This window comes from Amphiura filiformis, chromosome 8 (assembly GCF_039555335.1).
Source record: "Amphiura filiformis chromosome 8, Afil_fr2py, whole genome shotgun sequence".
NCBI classification, from domain to species: Eukaryota; Metazoa; Echinodermata; class Ophiuroidea; order Amphilepidida; family Amphiuridae; genus Amphiura; species Amphiura filiformis.
The window spans coordinates 35,382,880-35,409,545 of NC_092635.1; the positions used below are offsets into that span (position 1 = coordinate 35,382,880).

At 35.5% G+C, this 26,666-nt stretch overlaps 1 protein-coding gene across 1 annotated transcript in view; it reads left to right on the plus strand.

Moving 5' to 3' along the window:
- Positions 1-25,760, plus strand: part of LOC140159504 (scavenger receptor cysteine-rich domain-containing protein DMBT1-like) — a 68,519-nt gene extending 42,759 nt beyond the window's left edge. The window contains exons 16-31 of the mRNA XM_072182993.1: positions 6,753-7,052; positions 7,360-7,570; positions 8,689-8,813; positions 9,484-9,733; positions 10,250-10,427; positions 10,969-11,276; positions 12,081-12,337; positions 12,972-13,156; positions 13,684-13,876; positions 14,072-14,254; positions 14,645-14,947; positions 15,273-15,539; positions 15,910-16,057; positions 16,640-16,767; positions 17,305-17,571; positions 18,216-25,760. Coding sequence (XP_072039094.1) covers positions 6,753-7,052; positions 7,360-7,570; positions 8,689-8,813; positions 9,484-9,733; positions 10,250-10,427; positions 10,969-11,276; positions 12,081-12,337; positions 12,972-13,156; positions 13,684-13,876; positions 14,072-14,254; positions 14,645-14,947; positions 15,273-15,539; positions 15,910-16,057; positions 16,640-16,767; positions 17,305-17,571; positions 18,216-18,523 — 3,611 coding nt within the window. The 3' untranslated portion in view covers positions 18,524-25,760. The remainder of the gene's footprint in view (positions 1-6,752; positions 7,053-7,359; positions 7,571-8,688; positions 8,814-9,483; positions 9,734-10,249; positions 10,428-10,968; positions 11,277-12,080; positions 12,338-12,971; positions 13,157-13,683; positions 13,877-14,071; positions 14,255-14,644; positions 14,948-15,272; positions 15,540-15,909; positions 16,058-16,639; positions 16,768-17,304; positions 17,572-18,215) is intronic.
- The last annotated feature ends 906 nt before the right edge of the window (positions 25,761-26,666 follow it).

The window sequence follows — 26,666 nt, forward strand, 5'->3', positions numbered from 1 at the left end:
GCTATTGCTGAGCAAATTGCCCATGAACGCCTGGTCCGCTCCCAAATTCATGCCTCTTCTAAATATTGTTTGTGGATGTCCAATATCACCTCGATTTCAACGATTTCCATCTCTGGATATCTGTCGCAAATTAAAGTTGGACCGTGTCAAATTATCCAATTGTAATACCGAAACTGATGAGTTGTAGATTCATAAATTCATGTTGTTGTGGCTGTTGGGAGGGAACCGTGGAATCATTTACTCGCCGCCGCGAATTTTAATGCTGCTGGTTTTCAAGATTCGGCTATTGCTGAGCAAATTGCCCATGAACGCCTGGTCCGCTCCCAAATTCATGCCTCTTCTAGATATTGTTTGTGGATGTCCAATTTCTCCTCGATTTCAACGATTTCCATCTCTGGATATCTGTCGCAAATTAAAGTTGGACCGTGTCAAATTATCCAATTGTAATACCGAAACTGATGAGTTGTAGATTCATAAATTCATAAACTCTATATCCTGTATCTCGAGCCTTATTTATTACTTCTATAATGTATTCCTCGGTAACGGATTGCTGTCAGCATTTAATATAATTGTGTCTATTTGTTTGTCTGAACCTGTGATATGCGACAAACTTCAATTGATACAAGCATTGATCCCGTCATTTTGTAATACACTGCTCTGAAGATCATATTTATTCATTTCTCATCATTCTGTATGACCTGCAATAAACCAGAAACAAAAAACAGAAAAAGGGAACAAGATTGTGCATGTTTCACCCCGTCATGTTTGCTGTGCAGATTTCAATCCATAAATTAAATTACAGCTATACAATCGTGTAGATACTACTTGTGCAGTGCTATTCCTGTTAACCATAATGGTAATTAATCCTTATTTACCATTTCTTCCATTTATTCTCCTGTATTCTGTTTCTCGGCCTGATCGACAGCTTCCTCCCATTTTCATGATCAAAACTGATGCTCTGTATCAGCTTAAAGTTCTTAGTTTACTGAATCCCTTGGTGAAACTTAACGCTGGGGATCACATCCTGTTATATTTTCGATTAAATGGTGCCCATATTTATTCACTTTGTTATAGGCCTACTTTATTTGTCATTATTGACCAATATTTTAATTATTTAACCATTCTTCTGATTTATAAACCATAATAATCGAACTGTGAATAATTTGATTAATTTATTTTAATTTATTTATTGGTTTGTTATTTATTCATCTATCTATTTATTTATTTTCAATTATTCTTTTTATTTTATTTAAGTACTTACTTATAATTACTCCGTGAACATTGAAACCAATAACAACGCTCATTTCTGTGGACTTGCAATTTAACAGTTGAGCATGTCCCATTTATTGATTACCAAAACAATGCCCTATCGTCAAAACATCACAAACCCCACTTATGGTCCCCACTTGACCGATTTCCACAGCTTGACACTTGCAACTATTCCTTTGTACGCATGTTTATACATAACATGTAGGCCTATATCATGATATGCTATTATATTAGTTCTAACAACTTCCCTGGTTCTATAAATCGTCTAACTTAGTGTCGCCAGCACAGACACTGACTGTTTATACCTAACATACGCATGTTTATACATAACATGTAGGCCTATATCATGATATGCTATTATATATAATATTTCTTCTATAAATCGTCCAACTTAGTGTCGTCAGCACAGACACTGACTGTTACCACACTGACATCTTTTTTAACGGAATACTACTCTAAGCGCGATCCGGGAGCGCGATAGACACCCATATATTACGATAAAGGATGCGACGGTATGATGTTTCTCACTACTAATATAGGGCAGGCCCAGTAAAAGATAGACCTACATAATTGAACGAAGTTATTATGTTATGTATCTCTACAATCATTTTAAAACGACTCACCGCGGATAAATCCTTGTTGGAAGACATGGAACTGATCATGTCGTTGCAATCATTCACGAGCGATTAATGCTGATTTACGGCGATAACTACCGCTAATACAATGTGAAACAGTAAAAATTCATCTTAAAAATTCCATCAAATTTCATCATGATCCACTCTGATCAATTGCAGACAAACAAGTGATTCAAATGAGCTAGGCACCCAACATCACAGTGCACAAACAAAGCAGAGAACTCCCATTAGATATAACAATACCATAACAAAGGGCTCAACCATTCTCTGCTGGGGTAAATTGGTTCTATTTAGACAAGCTAAATAAAACCGTATTTTCCCCACTTAAGTGCCCATACAAGCAGTCAATCATGGAGAAACGTAGACAATGAGAGAAATAAGATGTTCTTCTCCTTCATCTGTCTGGTAATTGACTTTACCATACATCTCCTTTTTGATTGACAATGTGTTGTGTGATGACTCAAGATGGATGATAAAATATAATTAATTAAACCTTATTTTCACAGTGTTTCTGTTTTATGAAATTTTGGAATGAATCAACATAGAAACGCTGTGCAAAAAACATGCAAATATCCCTGCAAATGTTTTTTGCAGACTTACAATAGGCTTACATATAAATAGACATGGTCAGGCTCTAGAAAATAAATTGATGCATACAGGGTCTATGCCGGATAAATTGGCAAAATGGCACAGGACACAAAAATAACCTGGGAACCATGTGGCAGTACATGGGGGGCAGAATCCTGGCCCAGAGTTTGGGGGCGGGGGCAGAATCCTGGCCCAGAATTCACTGTTGGTTTTTCAACATTCTGCAGCACACAGTATGCTTAAAAACAGGCATTTTGTCTTTAGGGCCTCTTCAATTATTTTTTGTTAACATGATTAAATGAAAATGAACAAAATATTAGATTTTCACTCTTTCTCAAATATAAGGAAGGCAACTATTCACCCACACTATTTTAAATTATTGAAACGGCAGGTTTCTGAGAATCTCTCAATCAAGTAACAATTCAATGTCAATGTTACTATTAAAGGTTCATGAACTTTGTCCTTGCATCATTATGTTTCAGCTCATCATAATGTACTTTTTCTCCCAAAAACGTGGGCTTGAGTATAATTGTGGTTTTTCAATGTTGCCACTAACTATACATAAAGTATGTATTTCACGATTCTTTCCTGCTTAATTAGGAAAAAAAGGAAGTCAATTGTCCACTTAACAGATGACCTGGTGTTGAACTTGCTGCTTGTTAAAGGCGCCAATCCCAGAGTGGTGAACACACTTGATTGAATATAATGCACTTGATTAAGCAAGAAATATGCAAGTTTTTTGTCACTTCTTGAATAAAAATTCATTCTATTTCAGTTGTATTGTGTTTTGTGAAATTTTTCTCTGCATCAGCATTTCTTTACAATTTAATAACTTTAATTGCAATGTCAGAGCTATACCTCGCAAAGAGATAATACCCAAAGAGTACCGACTCAAAAATGCCCTGTGTCTAACACTGTTTTGGTTTGTGTCTCATGGAGGGCAAAAAGGGTACCTCCTGTGTTTTTTGGCAAGAGCCCAAAATCAAATGATAATTTGCATCTTTATTTAATTGTTTGTGCACACAGCGCCCAGTGCACGTTTTGGCACGACATGTTACACACGGAAAGCAAGACCCTTTACGGAATTGAAGTTTGCTGGGTGAATAATGAAATAAGGTATACTATTCTGCTCTCCATGAGCAACACACACAAATGGCGGAGTCTATACTCTTTGGTTTTACCTCATTGATACGTTGCAACATTATAGGCCTAAAAATTTTAAAAATCCAGCCTGCTTTTAAAATATCAAGCATATAACAAATAGATAGATGTTTAAAACATTTTACTGTAGGGTGGGAAAATTCCAGGGTGTAAAATCTAGAGACTATTCATCCACAGCTGTGAACTTTTCAACTTGGAAGTTGTAATTTTATTTTTTTATTTTTTTTTTATTCTGCATGAAGAGTTAGTACTTTCAGCTTCTAATGTTATTTGCACATTTTAACATGTTTTATTTTTATCATTCATTTTTTGTACAATTGAATAAACAAAGTTAAAAAGAAAACAACTGGACACTGGAAAGTATGTAACATTAAGAAAGCAAATACAAAAACATCAACCCTTTTACCATAACATCAGCGATTCTTATTAGTTATGGATGATGATTCCATAATAAAGGGTTTAGTTATAAAACATTTATATACGATGTCCTTGACTTGTTCTTGGCTAGACATCAAAGTGCATTGACTGGAATCAAAGAAAATATACTGATGCATCTTGTATATCAACAAAGCAATGACCCAATCATGCAAATCATTATTACATATCCTACAGGCCAAGTCCATCTATGTATAGCCCTACTATAGGGCCTTTTAAACTGTGGCGATCCAAAACCATGCTATATCATAAACATTGGCTATATCCAGAGAACTGCTAAACCCAGTGACCACTCCCCTTCCCCTACTTTTTTTTGGATGGAGCAGTCACTTGGTTTTAGCGGTTCTCGGGTATAGTGTGTTTAAAAGGCCCTATAGTAGGGCTAACTATGTACACTACAATACAGTGTTTATACTGAAAATACTGACATCGGGGTATTGACCATAATATAATTTTTTTTTATCTGAATAATTATCAAAAATTATGCTTTGTGATGATATAAAGGTCATTGGTCTTTGTGTAGAATAATATAAACACCACAGTAAATGAGTGATTTGATTGGTTGGCTAGATAGGTGAATGAACTTTTAAATACAAAATTATTGTATACGGTAGTTCTGTTTTTAATCAGATTTTATTATACCAGCAGATGTTGCTTTCTAAGAATGAAATTTGTATAAGCTTGTATAATTATCTCAGTACTTCCTGACTGCCTCCCACGATTCTCCAAATTTCATTTATGTAATCAAATTTTATACAGTTATTGGTTTAGGTCCTACTATATTATTCTATAGCACCAGCATTTCCTCTCTATTATGTTTATTTCAAAAACCTGGGACCCTCAAATTACAGACCATACTGGTGAAAGCAGTGAGTGTAAATAAAGAAGAGCAGAAAATCTGATAAAGGTTCATAATAGCGACCATATTAACCCAACATGAATACAAATATACCACTTTGCTGACTCACATGAATGTAACCAGATGTGGTTCATATTAAAACAAGCTGGGAATGTTTGATCATTTACATTTTGTCTGAACATAGTCCCCTGGGGTCTTTTTTTTATTGACCGCTACCAACAAAATAGGAATTGCCTCACGCACATGCTTATCAATACTGCCATCGTTTGAGCATAGACTCTAATTTGAGCGTATGTTAAATGCACATTTACTGGTTAGGTTAGTCTGGCGCCCTCTTGCGACCAGTTTTCATCTTAGTAGCTTTTTATTTTCGTTGGTATCAAGATTGTATTGTTTAGATAAAGTTATCCGCAGCATTTGCTCTTTAAAAAAAAATTTAACAGAGGTATTGGTTGGGTCCTGTTGTCGTGGTGGGGCAGTATTGTTTAAATCTCATTATCATAATCTGATTGTATCTTTGCATCTCTCTTGGTTACCGTAATTACGATGGGGTCTGGTTGACCATGTCTGTTTTTTCTTTTTTCCCTTCCACCAGGCCCAAGTACAGGTGAATAAAAATGGAAAAACAAAAAAAAGTTATCTCCATCAGCAAACGTTAGCTAGGTTGTTTAGACATGGCGAATATACTTATATCCTTAAGTGAGGTTTACTCTCTACACCCACATCCCCACCCCACCCCACCCCTATATAGTGTATACACCCCCCCCACACACACACACACCCAAGCAGGAGGGCCTTCTGAAAAGTTTCAACTAACCATTCATTGTGGGTGGCCATTTAGTCGGACATACTGTTCAAAATCATAGTTTATTTTTATCATATCAATTCCCAAATTCATATTTAATTCATCATGTATTTTAGTATTACATTTATAACTTATTCTCTGGCTCTGGCCTCGTAATACAAGGGGTAGCTTGCCTTGATCCACACCTTTTTGTATTGCGCTGGTATAGCAATTGCAAGGGCCTGATAAAGAATAAAGCAGCACATTCTTAGAATAAAACCTATTTTATAATAATTCAAGACTAGCCATGTTTCAAAAACAAAGCATGATGACATAAAAACTGCAGCAACAATAATAGAAAAAGTTGCTTAACTAGAAAGAAACCATATGTTTCAATGATACAGATGCAAACGCCTACGCAGTCTCTCTCGCTCTCTATTCACTCGTTATATCCGAAAAGTGTAGGGTTTCATCATTTTTACTAAACATGTTTGACAACTAAACAAATTGGGCTCTAGTAATAGTGTCATCATATGTGTTGTAGTGTGTAAAAGTAGGTCAACAAAATGTAAATATCATGATGTGATATATAACCTGCAGATGCTTTCTCTTAAACTAAATTGATCAAATATATAAATGAAATGTTTACTTTTCCTATGAAGTAAATATAAAAATAGTTAATTCAGACATAAAAATAGCAGCTGTGGTATTAAATGCAACAGATGGTTTGATAATTGTATTTGCTTTTATATAAATTTTAAGGGGATTAAAAAAAAATTGGTATGTCATTGGAATGACGTAACTATTGGAATTTACAGTAGGATTTTCAGGATATTTAAACAATTATAATTTTAATTTTAATTTTAACTTTTTTGTCACAAATATGGGAAAAAATCATTTAAAGGCATGTGGCATATTGATGTATTTCATTGAATTTAGGTTGCATATTAATTTTATATTGTTTTTTATAGTTCGCTGTTTAGCCATATCCTAATTATCATATTATTTTGTTTCATTTCAGGCCCAGGAATTAGAGAATGTCTATCTACATGCCCAGTTGGTCAATACGCCAATTCCACAAGCCAATCATGTAATTCTTGTCATGCTTACTGCGAAGAATGCGCCAGCAACCCTAACTATACCTGTACCAAATGTGCCGAAGGAACGCACCTCAAGGGTTCCGAGTGCGTAAGTGATTGTGGGCAAGGGCACTACCGCGATGAGGAAGCTAAAGAATGCATAGAGTGTAGCGACAGGTGCGCATCCTGCGACGGACATGCCAATAGATGCACCAGTTGTTCACCAGAATATTTCCTGCAAGGTACGAAAACTGCAAAATACTTAAATATTTTAAACCTTCTTGTACAGTTGAATGGAATTTTTCAATAATTTTGATTTTTTTTCATAATTGAGTATCGCTATGAATAGGATTGGATCTTTTCCTAGAGAAGTCCAAATTAGAGGGATGAGCTTTCGATACTCGGGTGAGTGTCACCTTCAGAGTTGAAATCCATACACCCCCAATGGAAGACATGACCTAATCCTCTACACAGGGAGTGTGAATTTCAAATAGGGTTAACTGAAAGGGTGACTGACATCTTACTCTTACTCTCAAAAAATATTTCCAGGTAGCGACTGTGTCACAGAGTGCGATGACTATAAGCTACTAGTGAGCGATTCAGTACGCATAACACCGGGGCCATTGTTAGGACGTGTTGAGGTGCTCCACCAAGGGCAGTATGGTACCGTCTGTGATGACCAGTGGAATCTTCGGGATGCCGAAGTGGTGTGTCAAATGCTGGGATTGGGACATGCATTGGAAGCCATACCTGAAGGAAGGTGAGTGATGAAGAAACATAACATATGTGATTGGTCGATTGATGAAGAAATGTATAACTTCATACATTTGCATTATCTAACAACATGTGTGATTGGTTGATTGATGAAGAAACATAACTTCATAGATTTGCATCATCTAACAACGTGTGTGATTGGTCGATTGATGAAGAAACATAACTTCATAGGCCTACATATGCATTATCTAACAATGTGTGTGATTGGCAGATTGATTTTCATTTTCATTTTGCTTGTAAACAAAATTTGTGAAAACTATTTCAACAAAATCATCTCTGACATTTATGCTTGAAAACATTTTTTTTTTTGATTTTCTGAATTTCTCATATCAAAAATGGTAAAATGAGGAAAATGGCTTCTAATGAGGTATAACATGCACTAGAGAAGAAGTGATGGCAATATGTGATTGCATCATCTGTTGTGGCTACTGCAATCAATTAGTGTTAAGTTCATATTAAGGGCAACCATGAGTTTACATCCTGCATCTGTTGTGAACAAAATTTGCATATTGACAAAAGCTATTTTTGGATGTGGTTTTTGAACACAATCTGGCTAATAGTTCTTGCTTTTGTTGTTGTTGTTTAACTTGTTTTTAAATAGAATTCATTACAAATTCGATTTTGAATTCACAAAATTTTATAATGCACTTGCCACTTATTCAATGGCAAAAAAAAACCCAATAACAGAAAAACGTTTAAATGCTGGGTATAAAAACATTCAAAAATACTTTTGAAAACTTGCTGCCAAACATTCTAACATAATGTTATTTAAGTGTTGACAAACTATTTTGCATAAATGTTTCCCAAAAATATTTTACAATAACAATTGTAAAGATTATCATATCCACTATATTGGGCTATCCCAGTAGAAATTCATATATCCCCTATGTAAGACATCATCTTAAAATCTCCCACGCAGGAGTGTGAATTTCAAATGTGCTAACCTGAATGGGTGATTCCATTTAAAATTCACACTCCCTGTGTGGTCATGTCTTCCATAGGTGTATGGATTTCAACTGGAAAAGCCCATTTTGTGAAAGCAATGGATGAAACTCTCGAGTCATTTTACAATTTGACGAGTGTTGTTTCTTTTTTTTTCCTCAGAGCTGGTACAGGCTATGGTGCTATCGTCTTAGATGATGTTGATTGTATTGGAAACGAGACATCTCTATTATCATGCAAAAATGCTGGTTTGGGTAACAGTGATTGCCAACATGAAGAAGACGCAGGTAATTATAAGAAACCCTACACATATATCTCTCTAGAACTAGCCCCCTTTCTCAAACCGTGACGCGTCTCAAACAACGAGCAAAGTGAGCAGCGAGCGCAGCTGCGCCGGATGGTACTACAGTTGGAAAATATTTAGATCATCATACAGGTATCAGAGTACAGCACAGAAGCCTGTGCTAATATCTCTCCTTTATTTTAATGATAAATATTTTGATCAATAAGTCATAAAGAATAGCCAATTAGCCATGAACTTACTTTGACTTTGTTCAAAATGAATCATATAAGCACTTTGATCAATAACTTTTAGACAAGATTGAATTTAAAAAATGGTCTGTTTGTCAAATTGGTCCAGTCTATGCGACAATTTTTTAATACTCCATTTGATTTCAGCTTTAGTTACCAATTTAGTTGCATATTTCCAAGTTAACTAAACCAGATAAAACAACTTTACAGATCAACTATTATCAATTCTGCATTTATTTGGAGTAACATGTATTTTTTATAAAGATTTGGAGTAATTCTATTGCTCAGTTAGAAAGATATCAATATTTAAATATTACTATATTTCCTATTTCGCACAATAGTCAAGATCCAATACTCTTTACCTTTTCCCAAAGCTCCAAGATGATATTAAATCTATTATAACCATCCTTATCTTTCATCTCATAGGTGTTCGTTGCTCTGGTCCCATGACATCCAATGTATGCATCAGCCGTGCAGACTGTGCGTCAGGATTCTTTGCTGCTCCGGATGGCAAGAGCTGTGGAGTGTGTTCTGGTAACTGTAAGACCTGCTCAGAAAGTGCTGATCACTGTACTAGTTGTCCAACGGGACAGTATCTGAGTGATAGCAACGTGTGCGTTGAAACGTGCCAAGAAGGCTTCTATGGGGATGATGATGGCACTTGTAAAGCTTGCAGGTGAGTCCATTCAAACATTCACAGCAGAATTACTCACTGTAAAGCACAAAGTATTTGCATGCATGAAAATTGCGTAAGTGACTAGGATTTGTATCAATAAGAAAATGTATCAAATTGTGCTTTATAGTTTTACACTAACTGAAGTTTGTTCAGTAGTTCCAAGCTGCCTTTGACCAATCTTTTGGTAACAAAGTTTGAAGCATATTATTTCATCTTGATATTTGTGAAGTTCAACATCCAACATGGCTTTATTCTCAACTCCGGGTCTCAACTTGAGACGAGGCACACTTTATTTGAAATAAGAAAATGAGGAAAGTTAATTAACATTAGGTCCACGGAGTAGTGCCAAGGCTGTGACTGCAATAGCTGCCCTATTGACATTTCACAAATATGACACCTGGCAGCTATCGTAGATGATTGACCTTTCATGCACTAACTCCTTGTTGGCATTATGCATAATTTGTCCATTTCAAACTGCACATAGTTTCAATATTTATTTGTATATGAATCTTACAGCTCCGAATGCCATGACTGTTTGGGTACACAACTTTACTGCATCAGCTGTCCTACTGGTAAATACCTAGATAACACTACACATACCTGTGTGGATGATTGCAATGGTAAATACCTGGTGGAAGGAGCAAGGAACATCAGGCTTGCTGGTAGTGAGGAACCCTTCAAGGGACGAGTAGAGGTGAGAACTTAATGCTCTGCATGCTAGCCATGCGCTTCAACGGAAAAAGTTCAAGTTTTGAAATATTTTCTCAAAATATCAAGAGCTATCTAAAGAACTACTGAACCAATACTAGGCTAGTTTGTACTCATTTTAATGCATTTTTCATGCTGATTCCAAATATGAAATTTTACATTTCTGAAATTTTTGAATTAAAAAAAAAATTGAGACTTGTCGTCTGCATTCGACACCCGCGTGAAGAGAGTTAAGACTACTTCTTGTACAACATACACCAAAGTGAAGTTGTACTGGGTTGTAGAATTGTCCAGCTAAAAAAATTTGCCAGGGATTGCTATGGTGGGGTGACCAGCATGTAAATATACCTCCACTCCCCCCGTGTGATAGGTAGTATTGAGTTATGTTGTACCAGTACCAGTAGCATAACATGTACTGGACCAATGTGGCAGAATACAAGTTCTTGACCTGACATGACACTTAAAACTAAAGAGTTGAGAAAAAACTAGCATTTTATACATTATGTTTTTCTTTATTTACACATCAGCTCTTACACGAAGGCACATGGGGTACAGTCTGTGATGACACCTGGGACATACATGACGCAGAAGTCGTGTGTCGTCAACTCGGTATGGGAAGTGCAGTCAATGTGTTCACACAAGGTCACTTTGGTCTCGGTAGCGGCATGATCTGGATGGATGATGTGGAATGCAACGGTGATGAGAGAATGCTGATGCAGTGTCGTCAACACATACTGGGACCTGGTAATACTGACTGCACACATCAAGAAGATGCTGGAGTAGAGTGCAGTGGACCCGATTCTTCTCTTGTGTGTGTATCAGAATGCGGAGATGGGTAAGTAACAGACAAAGTGGTATTCAAAGAGCTCAAAGTGGCTTTCCAGATCACTCACTACCGTAGAATTCAGTCTACAAGCATATATGCCTCTAAACGAGGTTACTTTTTACGAAAGAGACGAAAGGCAAATACCCTCCACAAAAACTTTACAATAAATTGGTCTTATGGGTTTGTACAGCCACCTATATCAGTAATATAGTTGCTCAAACTCCAAATAATGGATAGTGTCTGCCTCTCGTCTCTTTCGTCAAAAAAACACCTTGTTTAAAGGCATGTTTGCTTGTAGACAAGGTTTTACGGTATATAGATTGATCATTTTCAAAATGGGGTATAGTATATAGTACATAGTAGGTTGTCAGGTTGAAAGGAAGACACTGGGCATACGATTGACCGAGGCACTAAAGAAGACCAATAAAATATGTATATGAAGTCTGTTTAGCATTTAAACCAAGCATGACTCAGTTGGTGTTGAAAGTGACTTATACTGGTTTCATACTTTCTGCCGCTTGCGCTAAGCGGTGTGACGCTTCATCATGCCGCTTTTTGTTCTGATACGTCAGAGCGGCACCGCTCCAAGTTGATTTGAATTCAACTCTGAGCAGTGCTGCCGCCACAGCAAAGCGGTGGAGTGATCGACATATCAGCTTACCGCTGATCACCGCTAGCGTTTTTTGGTGGGACTGCGCAGTGAAGTAAAATCATCTTCAAAGCGGCAAGCAGCAGGAAAGTATGAAACCAACATTATATTGCATATATATATTATAAGATGTATTCACTACATTTGATGATCTTCTATGGCAGGTTCTTCCCCCAAGATTCTCACTGTGAACACTGCGATCCCTCCTGCATGGCTTGCAACGGTCTATCAACCGATTGTACGAGCTGTCGAGTACCGAACTACCTCAATGGCACCAAGTGCATTCCTGATTGCGGTCATGGCTACTATGGCAACACCAATACCAGGCAATGTGAACGATGCGACGACATGTGCGATGGATGCTTTGACGGACATGCTAACAACAGGTGTAAGAATTGCGCATCAGGATTATACTTAGAAGGTGAGATATTATCTGTATGTTAATGCTCTGCATGTTAGCCATAGGCTTCAATGTTAAAAGTTTTGAGACATTTTCTTAAAATATTAAGAGCTATCTCAAGAACCACTGAACCAATACTAGGCTTGTTTGTACTCATTATAATGCAATTTTCATGCTGATTCCAAATATGGTCATGAAAATTTACAATTTGTAAAAAAAAATTGAAACTTGTCGTCTGCAGTCTAGTCGACTCCCATGTGGAGGGAGTTAAATACATGACTTGACAAGTTTAAAACATGGGCACTCAATTGAAAGATGTTTGCATAGAAATCTGCCCAATTTACCATACTTGCATTTGGCTATTCCAGTTGAAATCCATACATCCCCTATGGAAGACATGACCTTAATCTTACACTCAGGGAGTGTGAATTTCAAATGGGGCTAACTGAATCAGAGCCCATATAAAATCTACATAAAATCAATTAAACTTGAAACTGTCTTAAAAACTATAAGGAAACCATAAATGTATAACTTGGAGTGTAGCATATCCTAACAAAACCGTGGTATAATTTGGATTGTGTAAGCAGCCATGTAGGCTCAAAATATTAAATTCAACAGAATTTTGTTTAATCATTCACTATTTCAATATGTCCAGGTGGTGAATGTGTAGAAAGTTGTGCTACTGGTATTGTACTGCAGAGTCTTCTTCCGGATGCACCATCAACGAAGCAAGTGCGTCTGACAGGTGGCTCCAGTCCACATGAAGGACTGGTAGAAGTGTTCCATGATGGTCAGTGGGGTACTGTGTGCATGAATGGATGGGACCTGGATGATGCTGAGGTAAGCAAAACTTATGTGCTATTTTTAGCTGAAGATGTACTTCGGGGTTAGAGGTCATTGACAGTGAAGTGAAAACATTGCCCCTCCCCCAAATTGCCAAATTTGTTCAAAATGTGTGCAATTTGGTGTAAACTTTTCAAAAAATAGGGTCATTGGGTATAAGCTGATGAAAAAGGGGGTATATTGACAGGCAAATGACACATACCAATATGTGGGAGTGACCCCCCCCCTCGGATTTACTGTGAACATAAAGCAAGTCTTAACCAGTTTTAAAGTAATTGATTCCAATGTGATTTAATTTCAACCTTGGTATATTTGTTAAATATCCAAAACAAAATTGGCAGCAGCTTATTAATTTCAATTCCTACAAATGGAAGCATATATTATATATTCCTGCTTTGTATGTTTATTTGTCACTTTTTTGTGCAAATTAATAAATAATTACCGAACCGTAATAAATGAAAGATCGATGGCAGTAACATGAAATATACTCACTAATAAAAGAAAATGTTCTTGCCATTGTACAGGTTGTGTGTCAAGAATTGGGACTTGGTCGTGCGCTAGATATCCCTCGTTCATGGAGGTATGGCCAATCTGATATCCGCACTCCAATCTGGATGAATGATGTTAACTGTATTGGATGGGAGAACTCAATAGTACAATGTAGCCAGCAAGGATGGGGAGAAGGCAACTGTGATCCAAGACATACTCAAGATGCTGGTAAGAATAATACTGGGCTTATCCAGTATGGCCGCCAATTTAAGGTGCCAAATTCTGCATGGTGTACAATGCTTATTTCCATTTCATTTGTGTAAAAACTAATACTAAGTACATGCATGTATATATTTTGCAGTCTTAGATATGAAGTATCATTTTTATTTCACATTCTAATCAATCATATACACTTTCTTACAGCTGTGGTATGCGATGGCTCAGACTACAGAAGACCAAGCAAAAATGTGTGCCGTGAAGAGCAAGAAGGACCTTGTAGACGAGACAGCTGTTACTCCAGAGTCACCTGCGTGGATCTTCCCCAGGAAAGATCTGTGTGCTTGGAATGTCCGGAAGGAATGCTAGGAGATGGCAAAAACTGCACAAGTAAGTTTGAAAAGAATTGTATCCATGCAAGGCTATACAGTACTCTAAACTTTTTTTAAACCAAATTATTTGGTTACAAATAGTAATGTTGTATTATGGAGGATAAGTTTTGCACCACACTATATTGATCCGAAGTACCAATTATCAACTAATAAAGGAGAACAGAAACAGATGCCACTATCCAAGGACAGACTAATGTATAGCTTATCAAGCCATGAACCAAGCATTGGTGTGCTTTCAAAATTCATTAAAAAAGATGTTTTACCTATGAAGGTGATTTGAAGTTTATTGTAATGCTAATACTGATTTAGAGAGTGTAACGTATGAGATTGTTTTTATGACTTCAAATTTAACTATAATATAATATTGAATATTTTCTGTTCCCTTCAGGTATTTCAACTGAACCCCCTAAATTCAAAGCCATGCCAGAGAACCGTACAGCCCGAGTAGGCTTTGCAGCCAGTTTGAGCTGTGTAGCCGACGGAGAAAATGCCCCACCAATCACGGCAGAAAACTGGCTCAAAGATGGTCAGCCAATATCCAACATTGATCTTAATAGTCAACGCCTCAGGGTACTGAGCTATGGCAACTTACATTTTGTGAGGACTAGGAGAGAGGATACAGGAGTGTACTCTTGTGTCTTGAGGAACACCATGGGGGCTGTCAGTGCAAATGCAACTCTCACTGTTCAAGGTATGTTGTCTTTTCAAGTTGTTGTCTTTATTGGTTTTATTTTTAATATGCAAGGAGTTAAGTTGATTTCCACTTGGATGAGTGAGATGGCATATCTAAGTTTCATATATAAGACTGCTTTGAAAAGTATGAAATTTGTGAAGCGTGATATCAAAAATTATGTATTATTGTTATTAGTATCATTACTATAGTGTCCTGGTTAGACATATAAGACTACAGTATTGCATCTTATGGTTAAATCATAAAATGTGAAAAGTATCTTTCCCAAATTCATCTTAAAAGAAGACCTATGTTTTACATTAAACATCAAAATTCTTTTTTTCAGAACCACCTCAAATCCTTATGGTCAAACATGGCGTTGTTGCTGTGGGAGACACGGCAGAACTGGCATGCATGATTGGTGGTCTGCCTTTGTCTAATGTGTCATGGCATTCAAATGGTGAAAGCTTGAATGAAGGACGCTATACAAATTTCAAGAGCAACGGAACTCTCCTGATTGAGAATGTAACCATTGCTGATGAAGGTTCCTACACATGTGTTGCTGAGAATCCACTCGGTATTGATCATGCTACAGTATCACTCACTGTTAATGGTAAGTTGTCACCGCAATCAATATTCTTCTTCTAGATCCTTCTCTTCACCCTTTTGTCAGTCTACCTTTGTATCTCCAGGCTTTATTTCTGTATCATGCCTTTCTGCTTGCCTTGTCCTTGATCTATGCTAATCTATGATAGTTAGCTGAAAACCTTTGACATGAGCATACTTCCTCGATATTTTTAAAGGCGCCTCTGAGTTTCCACTCTAAACTTTGCCAAATCATCACAATTTGTGTGATACAGTTTCCAAAGTTTGTACAGATGTTGACACAGATAGGCCCGTGTTAAGCACACTCCTCAGGACTTTATTAAAACAAACTGTTATATCAAATAAACTAATATACAACTCTCCATTTCTCATCACAGAACCACCAGTATTTACGGAAACCCCTCAGAACGCTACATCGGAAGAAGGTGCTGAGGTAACACTCAAGTGTCAGGCCACTGGCAAGCCTAAACCATCCATTCTGTGGAAGAAAGATGGCGATGACCTACCTCATGTAGCCAATAACAAGTAAGTTATTTCTATAAGGACTTCAAAGTCTGAGCGGTAACTCGAACAGAACTCACCAAAAGATTGACGAAAGCCATATCAACAATTTAACTGTTGTTGCTATATTTAATTCTCGGACAAGACGTACAATTTGGAAGCAACAAGTGGGTCCACAAGCATTCCACATGCATGTTGTAAACTACCGAAAAAATCCAGTTTCCAAAATAAACATAATATTACACGATTCTGAAATTCACACAAACAGACTTCGTTATGAAATCCCATCAAACATCATACTTCATGTTTACTTAAAAAGTTACCTATTTCAGAGTCTTGATTTAGCAGCAACATAGCTCCATGTTGTTTCAAAGGGCAAAAGAAGTTGAATTGAAGAATCACTCTCTACCATTTAATCAATGAAATCCTCCTCCTGTTTAAATATATGATTTCGCTGATCATTTCAAATGGAGGACCTGTAGTTATTTTAAGAAGCGATCAATTATACCCTTCAAATTTATTGTTTGGGGTATTCTTGTTTACTATATCTTTCATAGCCAAAAAGCTCACATATTCATCATTGTTTCATCTTTTCTGATACACTAGGTACATCCTCCATGAAACAGGATATTTGACCATCACTAACATGGAGAGAGCTGATATGGGTATCTATGCCTGCATTGCATTCAATCCCGTTCAGCCATTGACAGCATTTACAACTGTTCTTGTTAAAGGTAAGACCTGCTTCATATGCTGTCTTTATTTTTTACCTGTGTTGAACTACATCAATTGCCTTTGACATGTTCCTCAGGGTTGACGGAAGATTATATCTCAAAACCAATTTTTCTCTATAGACATAATCCTTATAATTTGGAAAACCCTCAAATCCACTAACTTATGTTTGTTGAGATAGATATGCAGTGAAAAATTTAAAGCAAAAATGTATTTAGTTTAAATGTCACATAATGAGTAGCGTTTATTATTACAACATAATTAATCCATTAATGCCCTGCATGCTGGCCGTAGGCTTCAATATAAAAAGTCCAAGTTTTCGATATATTTGTTCAAAATATCAAATGCTATTTCATGACTGAACCAATACTAGGCTTGTTTGTACTTACTATAATGCATTTTTCATGCTGATTCCAAATATGGCCATGAAAATGAATTTCTTTAAAGAAATTTGAAACTTGTCGTCTGCAGTCAACACCCGTGTGAAGAGGGTTAAAGAACAAATATAACAATTTGTTTTTATTATATTCAAACCACAGGTCTACCGCATGTTCTCAGTCCACCAAAGAACGAGTCTCTCTCAACCGGTGAAACCGTCATCATACCATGCAAGGTCATCGGGGCACCTGCTCCAAAGGTCACCTGGGAGAAGAATGGATTACCTCTGGAGGAAGGTGGCAGGTACAAGTTCTTGAGTGAAGGCTTACAGATCAACGGCACCAATGCTGCAGACACTGGGCTGTACACATGTGTAGCTGTGAATGAGGAAGGAGAGGTTACAAGTAGTGCACAGATTCAAGTATCAGGTAGGTAGAGGCTGAAATAACAGGTCTATTATGCAGTAGTGTAGCCAAGACTCTTTCAGAGGGGGGCTATGTGTGGGAAATTAAAGTAATGTCTTCTATAGGGTGTATGGATTTCAACTGGAATAGCCCAATATTTATTACCAAAGCCAGAATAATACTATATATAATTTGGTTCACCTCAAGTTTGGTAGTGACGTATGTGCATATTTCGCTCGCCGCAGTATCGAATTGCATACATTAAATTAATGTCGCTTAGTGCACACACATGTGTACAGGTGCAGTTTGTCGGCACATTTGCAGCGCAACCACAAAAAAGCATTTACGTCACCACCGAACTTGAGGTAAACCAAATTATAGTGAAATTTGAGCTTTGTTGTAAATGAAATCATTGCATGGCAGAATTTATTAGAAAGTTTCGTCTTGTTTACATTTGTCTAAGATCTTAACAATTAGGAAAATATACATGTACTATATTTCAAACACAACTTTTGAACCCATGTTTGTTGAACAAGTGTTGAAAAGCAATTAGGAAAATATACCATATATAAGTTTTAATCACAAACTTTGCGCCCATTTTTGTCAAACATATATTGAAATTACTCGGCAGTAACTTATCTATTGATCTATGTATTATTCCATTGCAGGAGAAATCATCTATGGAACACATAAAAATGTAGGACTAGCAGCAGGCATCCCTATCATCATCCTCTTCATAATCATAATAGCAATAGTTCTATACCTCTTCATGCGTAGACGTAGAGAGAAGAATGACCTTGCACATAAGCGGTTTGGAGAAGATATTGTTAAGAAATCAAAAGGCAGAAGTCTAACTTTGGATCCACCCGTTATGTTCTCTGGGAACTACGTGAAGATTAGCAAAAATGGAAAAGATAAAGACACACAGGGTATTTTACAGCCTTCCGGTGATGAGTTGAATGACGATCAACTATAACTATATTGTGTGATGATAAGATATATTGCTGATAGCGATCGATAGGCAAAAGTGATGCATGCTGGGAATGAAAATCATGTTTGTCCAACGGTCTCGTTCAGCAATATACCTTATTGACTTTGTTGTAGTACAGAGTGGAAGGTGAAGACCCACTTTCACTCCTTATATTCCAAGGTTCATTATACCTTGCTATATAGTGATGAAGTTGATGTTCAGGGCCCAGAGCAACAGAAAGAACCTAGTGACATGTGATATATTGAGAAAGGTATGACAGAAGAGTCAGCTGACCATCAAAGGAGTCAAGCTTAGACTTTTGATTTGATTTGTTCAGGTTTGACAACCCTGGATAGACCCTTACGAAACTTTTTTTGGTCATATGAACACCGGAACAGGTTGGAACAGTCAGAGATTAACATCCTACTCTTCTCCAAACTGACTGCAAACTAAATGTATAGGTATGGCTCTTCCACTGATGTCTTAACATCCCTCTGAAAGATGGATTTTTTATGGTTCTTTTAAAATACCTGTACCCAACTCTAGATACACCATGGGGAGAGCGGAAGTCTGAATTTAATCTACAGAATTGCCAATTAAAATTCCGACTGTATTTTTCCATGTCAATATCCCAGCAAGTTTTCTGCCATTGGGAATTGAACCCGGGACCCGCACCAGAAGCGAGAATTCTAACCACTAAGCCATCCCTCCTTGAGGGAGGAAAAATCTTCAAGGTGGAAATCTTGCTAATTTAAAGAAATAAATTATTCTTTCTGTAGCTCTGAATCCAGATGTCCTCCTGGATAAATTGGTTGCTAATGCCTGTATTGTATTCCACGAGTGATGATTTAATTTAACCCCATGAGAACTACCTGCTGATTGGCCAAAAAGAAGTTTTCATTATCAATTGGACCAATCAGCAACATTGTTGGAATCATTTCACAATGCAATAAAATGGGGTGAATTATTTGCAAAGCTCCATTCTGATTGGTGATTAAAGTGAAGATATCATGTAATTGACCAATCAGGGACAATGTTAGATCGGCAGGTAGTGCTCAGGGGGTTAAGGTTGTAATCAATCACTGAGGATACACTATATCATAAAATGCACTGCTAAACATAAAGCAGGCAATAGAGACATTTCCAAAGATGTATAATATATTCTCTCTATGCTTGTACTTACCATCTGAACTTTTTCTTTGTGATCAAATTTTTGTGATATTTTCAATTGGATTCTTATAATTCAATTATAATCATTTTGAATATTTCACAATAATTTGACGTGCTATCATATTATCACTCTTTTAACTTCTCAATTCTAAAAGATTGAACTCGTATAAAAGATATTTATTTTATTTTTGTTTTTGTATAAATGTATCTTGTAAATAATGTACATTAATGTATATATATAACAGCTCAAAGAGCAGTGAAATTATTTAATACTAATAGCAATTCAGAAAAATGACACGGAAAAAGTAAATTTAAAGAAAAAGGTCATACATTACTGAAAATGTTGATCTGCCAAAAACAAATAAACCATACATCAATTTTTTTATTTATTATGAAAAGCACACAAAAAAATACTGCTTTAATTCAAGCTCATGGCATGAGAAATATTATCAAATTAACTCTTAATTTCTTGAAGGTACATACAAGAAGAAAATTCTAATTGAAAAAAAAAGAGCTTAAGGCAATGAAAACAAAAAATCTACAGCCCGGCCCAAGCGACCAACATTTTGCGTTTGGGGCGTTTTTTTAAATTTAGGATATATGCAAGTAAAAACAGTTGTGTTTTTTGCTGAAATCTTTCAGAAAAAGAAAATGAAAAACAAATGAACAACTGACACGTTTTGGAAACTCAATCGGCCAGTAGAACTGTGTGGATTTTTTGTTACCACACTGTAAATATTGTAAATTTGCACCTCAATGCAAACCAGACGTCTTCCTGGTTTTATGTGCAGATAATGCAAGTTCCATAAAGGGAAATTGTCCAGGTGGATTTTGAACCTTTAATGATGCTTTTAAAGCATGAGAATGTTATTGGATACCGTACCATAGTAAGTGACTTAAACTCGTTGTTGTGTAGACAAAATGGCTAAAAGCCACATTCAGACTTATAGCGTAGGAATAAAAGTTTCAGACAATTTTCCTGATATCAGGAAATAGAATCTTTTTATGGGATACTGTCTTCAGTTGTGATGCCAGAATTATATAGGAGGGGGCATTGGGGGTAGGAAATGTGAATTTCAGTGGAGGGAAACATTGTATTGTGTTATATGTTTGCTGTTATGTGATTAGCACCAAATGTGCTCGCCTAAATACCAAAGACATACTTGATATAAGTTGACATTTTTGCGACCAGAAATATAATTGCTGGGTAAAATGATCTGTGAAGCATTTGCTATACATAGGTTCAAGTTTTAATCATAATGTAGTAAATATAGTGGTGTCTTATTTGCAGTCATTTTCAGTACAGTATTTGTAATCCACGCTTGAGAACTATGTTGATCACTACAGATGTATAGAATAAACATGGGCATTTATTTGCAAGTAAATAAGTATTTATTTATATTTTCCAACGTGTATACTGTACAAAGGATAATACAATAGTACTATTTATGAATTTGTATTACACATACACATTTCATATTCAACCTTGCAGACCGATTATCAGTATTTCACATTCGTGTTTCTTCTGAAATCGTATTGCAATTGCAATATGCAGGTGCCAACAGTATTCTGTAAAATATATAGTACCTATGTATCAATAGGGATATTATATAGGTCCACAGGGTAAAACTGAACAGGGAATGTAATAGTACATAGCCACTACTTGTGAAGATTTTATACTACATACTGCTACACTCAGTATTGCTTAAAATATGATGTACTGCAATCCAACATGGCCAGAGTTGCAACAATGCAGGGTTTGAGTTAAGAAATTTGTAGGTGTGAGCCACTCTGCACTCTTCTCTGCTTAGGAGAGCTATCAGGAAGATATTTGAAATTGTACATTTACTTGTTGTGAGCCAGTAGTCGCTCTCCTTAAACTCAAGTCCTGACATTGTGGCACTGTGACACATCACATGTGTCACATGTGTCATGTGACACATCCCATGTGTCATGATATTACCTCCTTCATTAGTTTGTACAGAATATAATGATTGACACATCTTATATAGATCTATGTCATGTGTACAGTTCCTTATTTCACCTCAAGTTTGGTATTGATGTCAAAGCTTTCACACTGTTGCAACACAAGGGTGTCAACATACCGCCCTTGTATGCATGCATATAATGCTCTGTGGGATTAGTTTCAGGTGTGCGATTCAATACCAGTGAACTATGCACCTACATCACTATCACCAAACTCACAGTGAAACAAAGTATAAATAGATCTATGATGCCAAACAGGGTTTATTACAAACATTACCTCTTTATCTCAACAATGATACATGTATTCATACCTTAATGATCTTACATAAGTCTATACTATGTGTGTAAAAGCCTCAGCTTAGATATGTACAGTGTTGAGTCAATGACGACTATAAACAACATGCTACCCAATGCAACATAATATGCTATACAGTATAGACAAATTATCATCTATTTTTTCATTGTACATATCATTTAAGTTAATAAGTTGACCATCTATATCTGAAGGATTTTTAACATTGATGCAGTGATTGGTTGATAGTAATGGTAGATTTGTTATATCACAATTAACATTCTATTACATGGTTGTTGACCAATCATATCAAGAAATTGCATAATCTATAAGATTTTGTTACATGTGTAAGTAACAAAATCTTATTATCATTACGCGTGTATAATGATTACACCAAATTTGCATCATGTATAGTAGCAGTTATACCAATATGTATGTATTGTTAATCAACTTTTTTTCTCAATTTAAAATATTGCAGATAAGAAAATAAAGTTCTGAAATGGTGGCAGTGTAGAATAAGTCAAGCACCCACAATGCAATGCAGGAGTCTGCAATTAACAAGTCTATATTTAGGTTATGTTAATTGCATATACATGTAGAAATCAAGTAGACACTTTGCTAATTGGGAATATAACTTTGTCAAATCAAAGTTGGATTTTCAAACTTGTGTTCAATCAGTCTGAAGGCTGCGCTATAGTCCAACATCTTTGTGAGCGATTTTCGTTGCGTTAGGCTGGCCTTTAGTTATCATACTTTTTTGATACTTTGTAGTACTTTTAAGAAACAGTAATGGAAATTTATAAACTATCATGTATTCAAAAGCAAATTTGCTAGTTTTTGCTACAAGCATTTTAGGATGTTACATTCCTGTTACAGCACTGACATTTAAAAAAAATAGCAATCATACATAAAGCTATACTGTAGGAAATAAGCAATACTCAAGTAGAGAAAAAGCATGAAACAAAAACAAGTTTTTATATTTAAAAGAATGAATAAGTGTCTTGTTGCATCATATATGTATATTCTTTGAAAAAGATATGCATTTTTTTTATCTCGAGACAGAAACATAAAAATCAAAAAACAATAGAGCATACAATGCAATGTGTTTACTTCAGTACATGTGCTTAAATTAACATTATATATAAAGACAGATATATTTACGTTAATATATATTTACTATCTGCCAACAATGCATATGTTTTCTGAAATTTTTATGCAAATGTGTACATAAGTAGCTCAAGTCAAGCTTGAATCCATTATTTCAAGTTTGCATATCATAGCGATAGAATATGTTATTTTTTCCTTTTCTTGAGGGTAGCGATTGTGTATTCATCGGTTATTTAACATTTTGGGATGATTTTATGTGATACACACAAAAGCAGTAAAACTACAACCAAAATTAATGTTATTTATAATTATGATATAACAACTTGAGACAGTAAAGAGATGACTTAAATAACTGTTCTGAAATAAAACTGTTTTGTATAGTTAATGTTTAATAATACTGAAGGCGATTTAAAAGTTAACTTCTGTGTGATGTTTATGTTAACATCATTTAGCAGCTGTTTTTTTTATACTTTTTTTTTATAATGATAAATCATAATTTATGATGATAACTAAGTATGGTGTTGCAAGAGGTGTGTAAGTCTTCGACGGAGACTACACTATACCTCAAGTTACACCAGTGCAGCACAACCAATGCAATGTGATGACTTTGTAGTTTAGGTAAAATGCTTTATAACTTTGATGTGCTGCAGCTCCTAAAACCTGAAAGCCGCAAAATGAATGAGATGGGGTTTTTTACAGAGCAAAATAACCCACCCAATTTCTATAAACTTGCACAACAGCAAACTTTCTCAAAAAGGGTTGTTTTATAATAACACTCATGATCACAGTCATATAACTAAGCAGTTTATCCTTCTGATCCCTGTAAATAGATCTTGCTTGTGAAAACATTTTTTTTTCTTTTTGTGGCTTTCTTTATCCAAAAAATGTTAATATTAATACAACTCAACTATGTGTATTGAATAAAACAAAATCATGTTGCAATGTTCTAAAACACCACTTGTGTGGCGATAATGACCAATGAACACAAATTCCAATACAAACATCTTTTCCTGCTTAACCCCATGAGAACTACCTGCCTGTTGGTCAAAAAGAAGTTTTTATTGTCAATTGGACCAATTAGCAACATTGTTACAATAATTTAACCATGCAAAAAATTGGGGTGAATTATTTGTAAATCTCCAATCTGATTGGTGATTGGTGATTAAAATGAAGATATCATGTAATTAACCAATCAGAGGCAATGTTAGATCGACAGGTTGTGCTCAGGGGGTTAATGAAAAGGACTTTCAGTGTTTCAAGAAAAACATCTTTCATTATGTTTCATTTTGTAAAGTTTTATATAAGGTGTACATCGTTTTTTAGAAAACTTATCGCTTAATGTGGTGTTACTTATGAAATATTTTGAGTTTATTCTGAGAATCTGTGGAAATAATCCTTTACTAGATGATACACAAGAAATAGTAGCATGGGTGTTATGTTAGTAATCCCTCAATGAAATCTTAACAATATGCTAATTGGTGCAGGCTTTCATGAAGGATATAGCCACATAAGTCCAGATTTCTTGAAGCTTGGCTATTAAATGGTCAGGCTTCCTAAGCTAGCAGGCTAGCCCTACCAATGTGGATCCAGTTTATTGATTTATTTTCCTAGGTGATGTACAATGTGAAATTGTAAGCACTGGTATAAGACTGATTGGGCTTAAGCTTGGTGGCTTAGGAAGCATGAGCACTAGCCATGCTTCGAGAAACCGGCCCAAAGAGGGATGTTTATCTTGGAAAACTTAACATAAAGAAGTAGATTTATTTCATTCTTCATTAATATTAGATTGGCTGAAACATATGTATGCTTGTTTGATGTCATTGTTAGTTTGTCAACATGTAAAGTAGTCACTCTAAAAAATGTTTTGTGCACTTAGGCTTACTCAGTGTGATTGTTATGATTAGTTTTTTTTGTAATTATTGATGTTACTAATGTAAATACATTGTATAAATCATTGTATATATTTATTGTATTCACAGTTGAAGAGCAACAAGCAGTTGAGTTGCATTGCTATATTGTATATGGAAGCATTTAAATTATTCTAGTTGTTTGCTAAATAAAAGTTTTTGAAAATTGAAATGTTATGATTTTATTACCTGTGGTAACAGTTTAAGCAATTTAAGGACATAAGGATTCATGCTATTTTTCATATCTCCTCGATATATTTTGTTGCTTTTTCTCGTCCTTTTGGTCGATATTTTGAAATAGTTGTAAATTTGATGAAATTTTGACAAGAATTGCATTACGAGTCAAATTTAACCAATATTCGATATATCAAACTAAAATGTATGCCAAAAAATATAAAGTGCCTTCGTCACATCAGTATTCCTGCATTAAGCCTAACCATTCACCCCTAGATATATTTTTTTCAAATATCCAAAATGTCATCCTTATTCCTGTCAAAAAGTGTTAATAGATATTAATCACTCAATTCCTGAAGATCTCTTCTAATTACTGCATTTCTATTAGTAACTTTCTACATTTAATAGTTTACAACACGCAAACTCAAAAGCTTGCATTTTATACAAAATTAACTTCCTCAGAACATTGCAGAAAATAGCAACTTCATGTATTTGTACATAGGCTTAATTCAGCTCACTAACTCTTGATATATGAATCACCTAAAATCTAAAAAAAATTGTTTGATTGGCGTAACATGAAAAAAAAATTAGGGTAGGTTGGTCGGCACATTTTAAGCTGAAAATCACTAATTTTTTCTTTTTTTTTTTAATTTTAATCTTTTTTTTTTTTTTTTTTATTCATTTTTTTTTGAAAAAATAAGAAAAAAAGTCTTGGGTCGGGCCTATGTTTAGGGTCGGTCGGGTTACGCCAATCAAACAATTTTTTTTAGGCCTAAGTTAAATGCCACATTGGCAAAGGAGTGGGAGGTTTGTTCCATGTTATGGTTTTAAAATGTGCACTATTTTTTGAACATATCTCGACATCACAGCAGACAGCTATTGCAAATTGCACTAACCCAGTTAAAATCATATTTGTATATTAAAAAGTTGTGTATATAGCATGTATTGAATGTTATGATAAATAAATCATAAAACACATTGAATATATCAGATTTCTACTCTTATAGTTATTTACTCGATTAATTTGTCTACTTTTAATTTGCTGGAGCAGAAAACATGTATGTACATGTAGCGTCTGGGATGACTATCAAAAGGGTTGGAAATCCATGTTAAACTGGGCTCTTTGTAGCAGCTACAAGAATACATCAGGAAGCAGCCCAATTCCGCACAATAAATATAAAATTAAATTTATAAAAAAATAAATTTATGATATCAATGCAACACTGTGAAACATATCCTCATCCATGGTGTCTTTTTTAAAGACAGTATACTTGTTTTCATTTATGAGCAATGCATTATATTCCCTGCACGTACCAGTTTGAGGTTTTTCGAACCATTTTTTTTTGGGGGGGAGCATATTTGTAATGATGTCCCAACTTAAACAGCTTCAGGCAGGTCAACAGAGCAAATTTGACATTATCGACTGCTCAGTACCAGAAGTGGGTATGTCAGTGCAATTATAGCTGTCATGTGTAGATGTGTACAATACAATGTGTGTAAATTGCCAAATGTT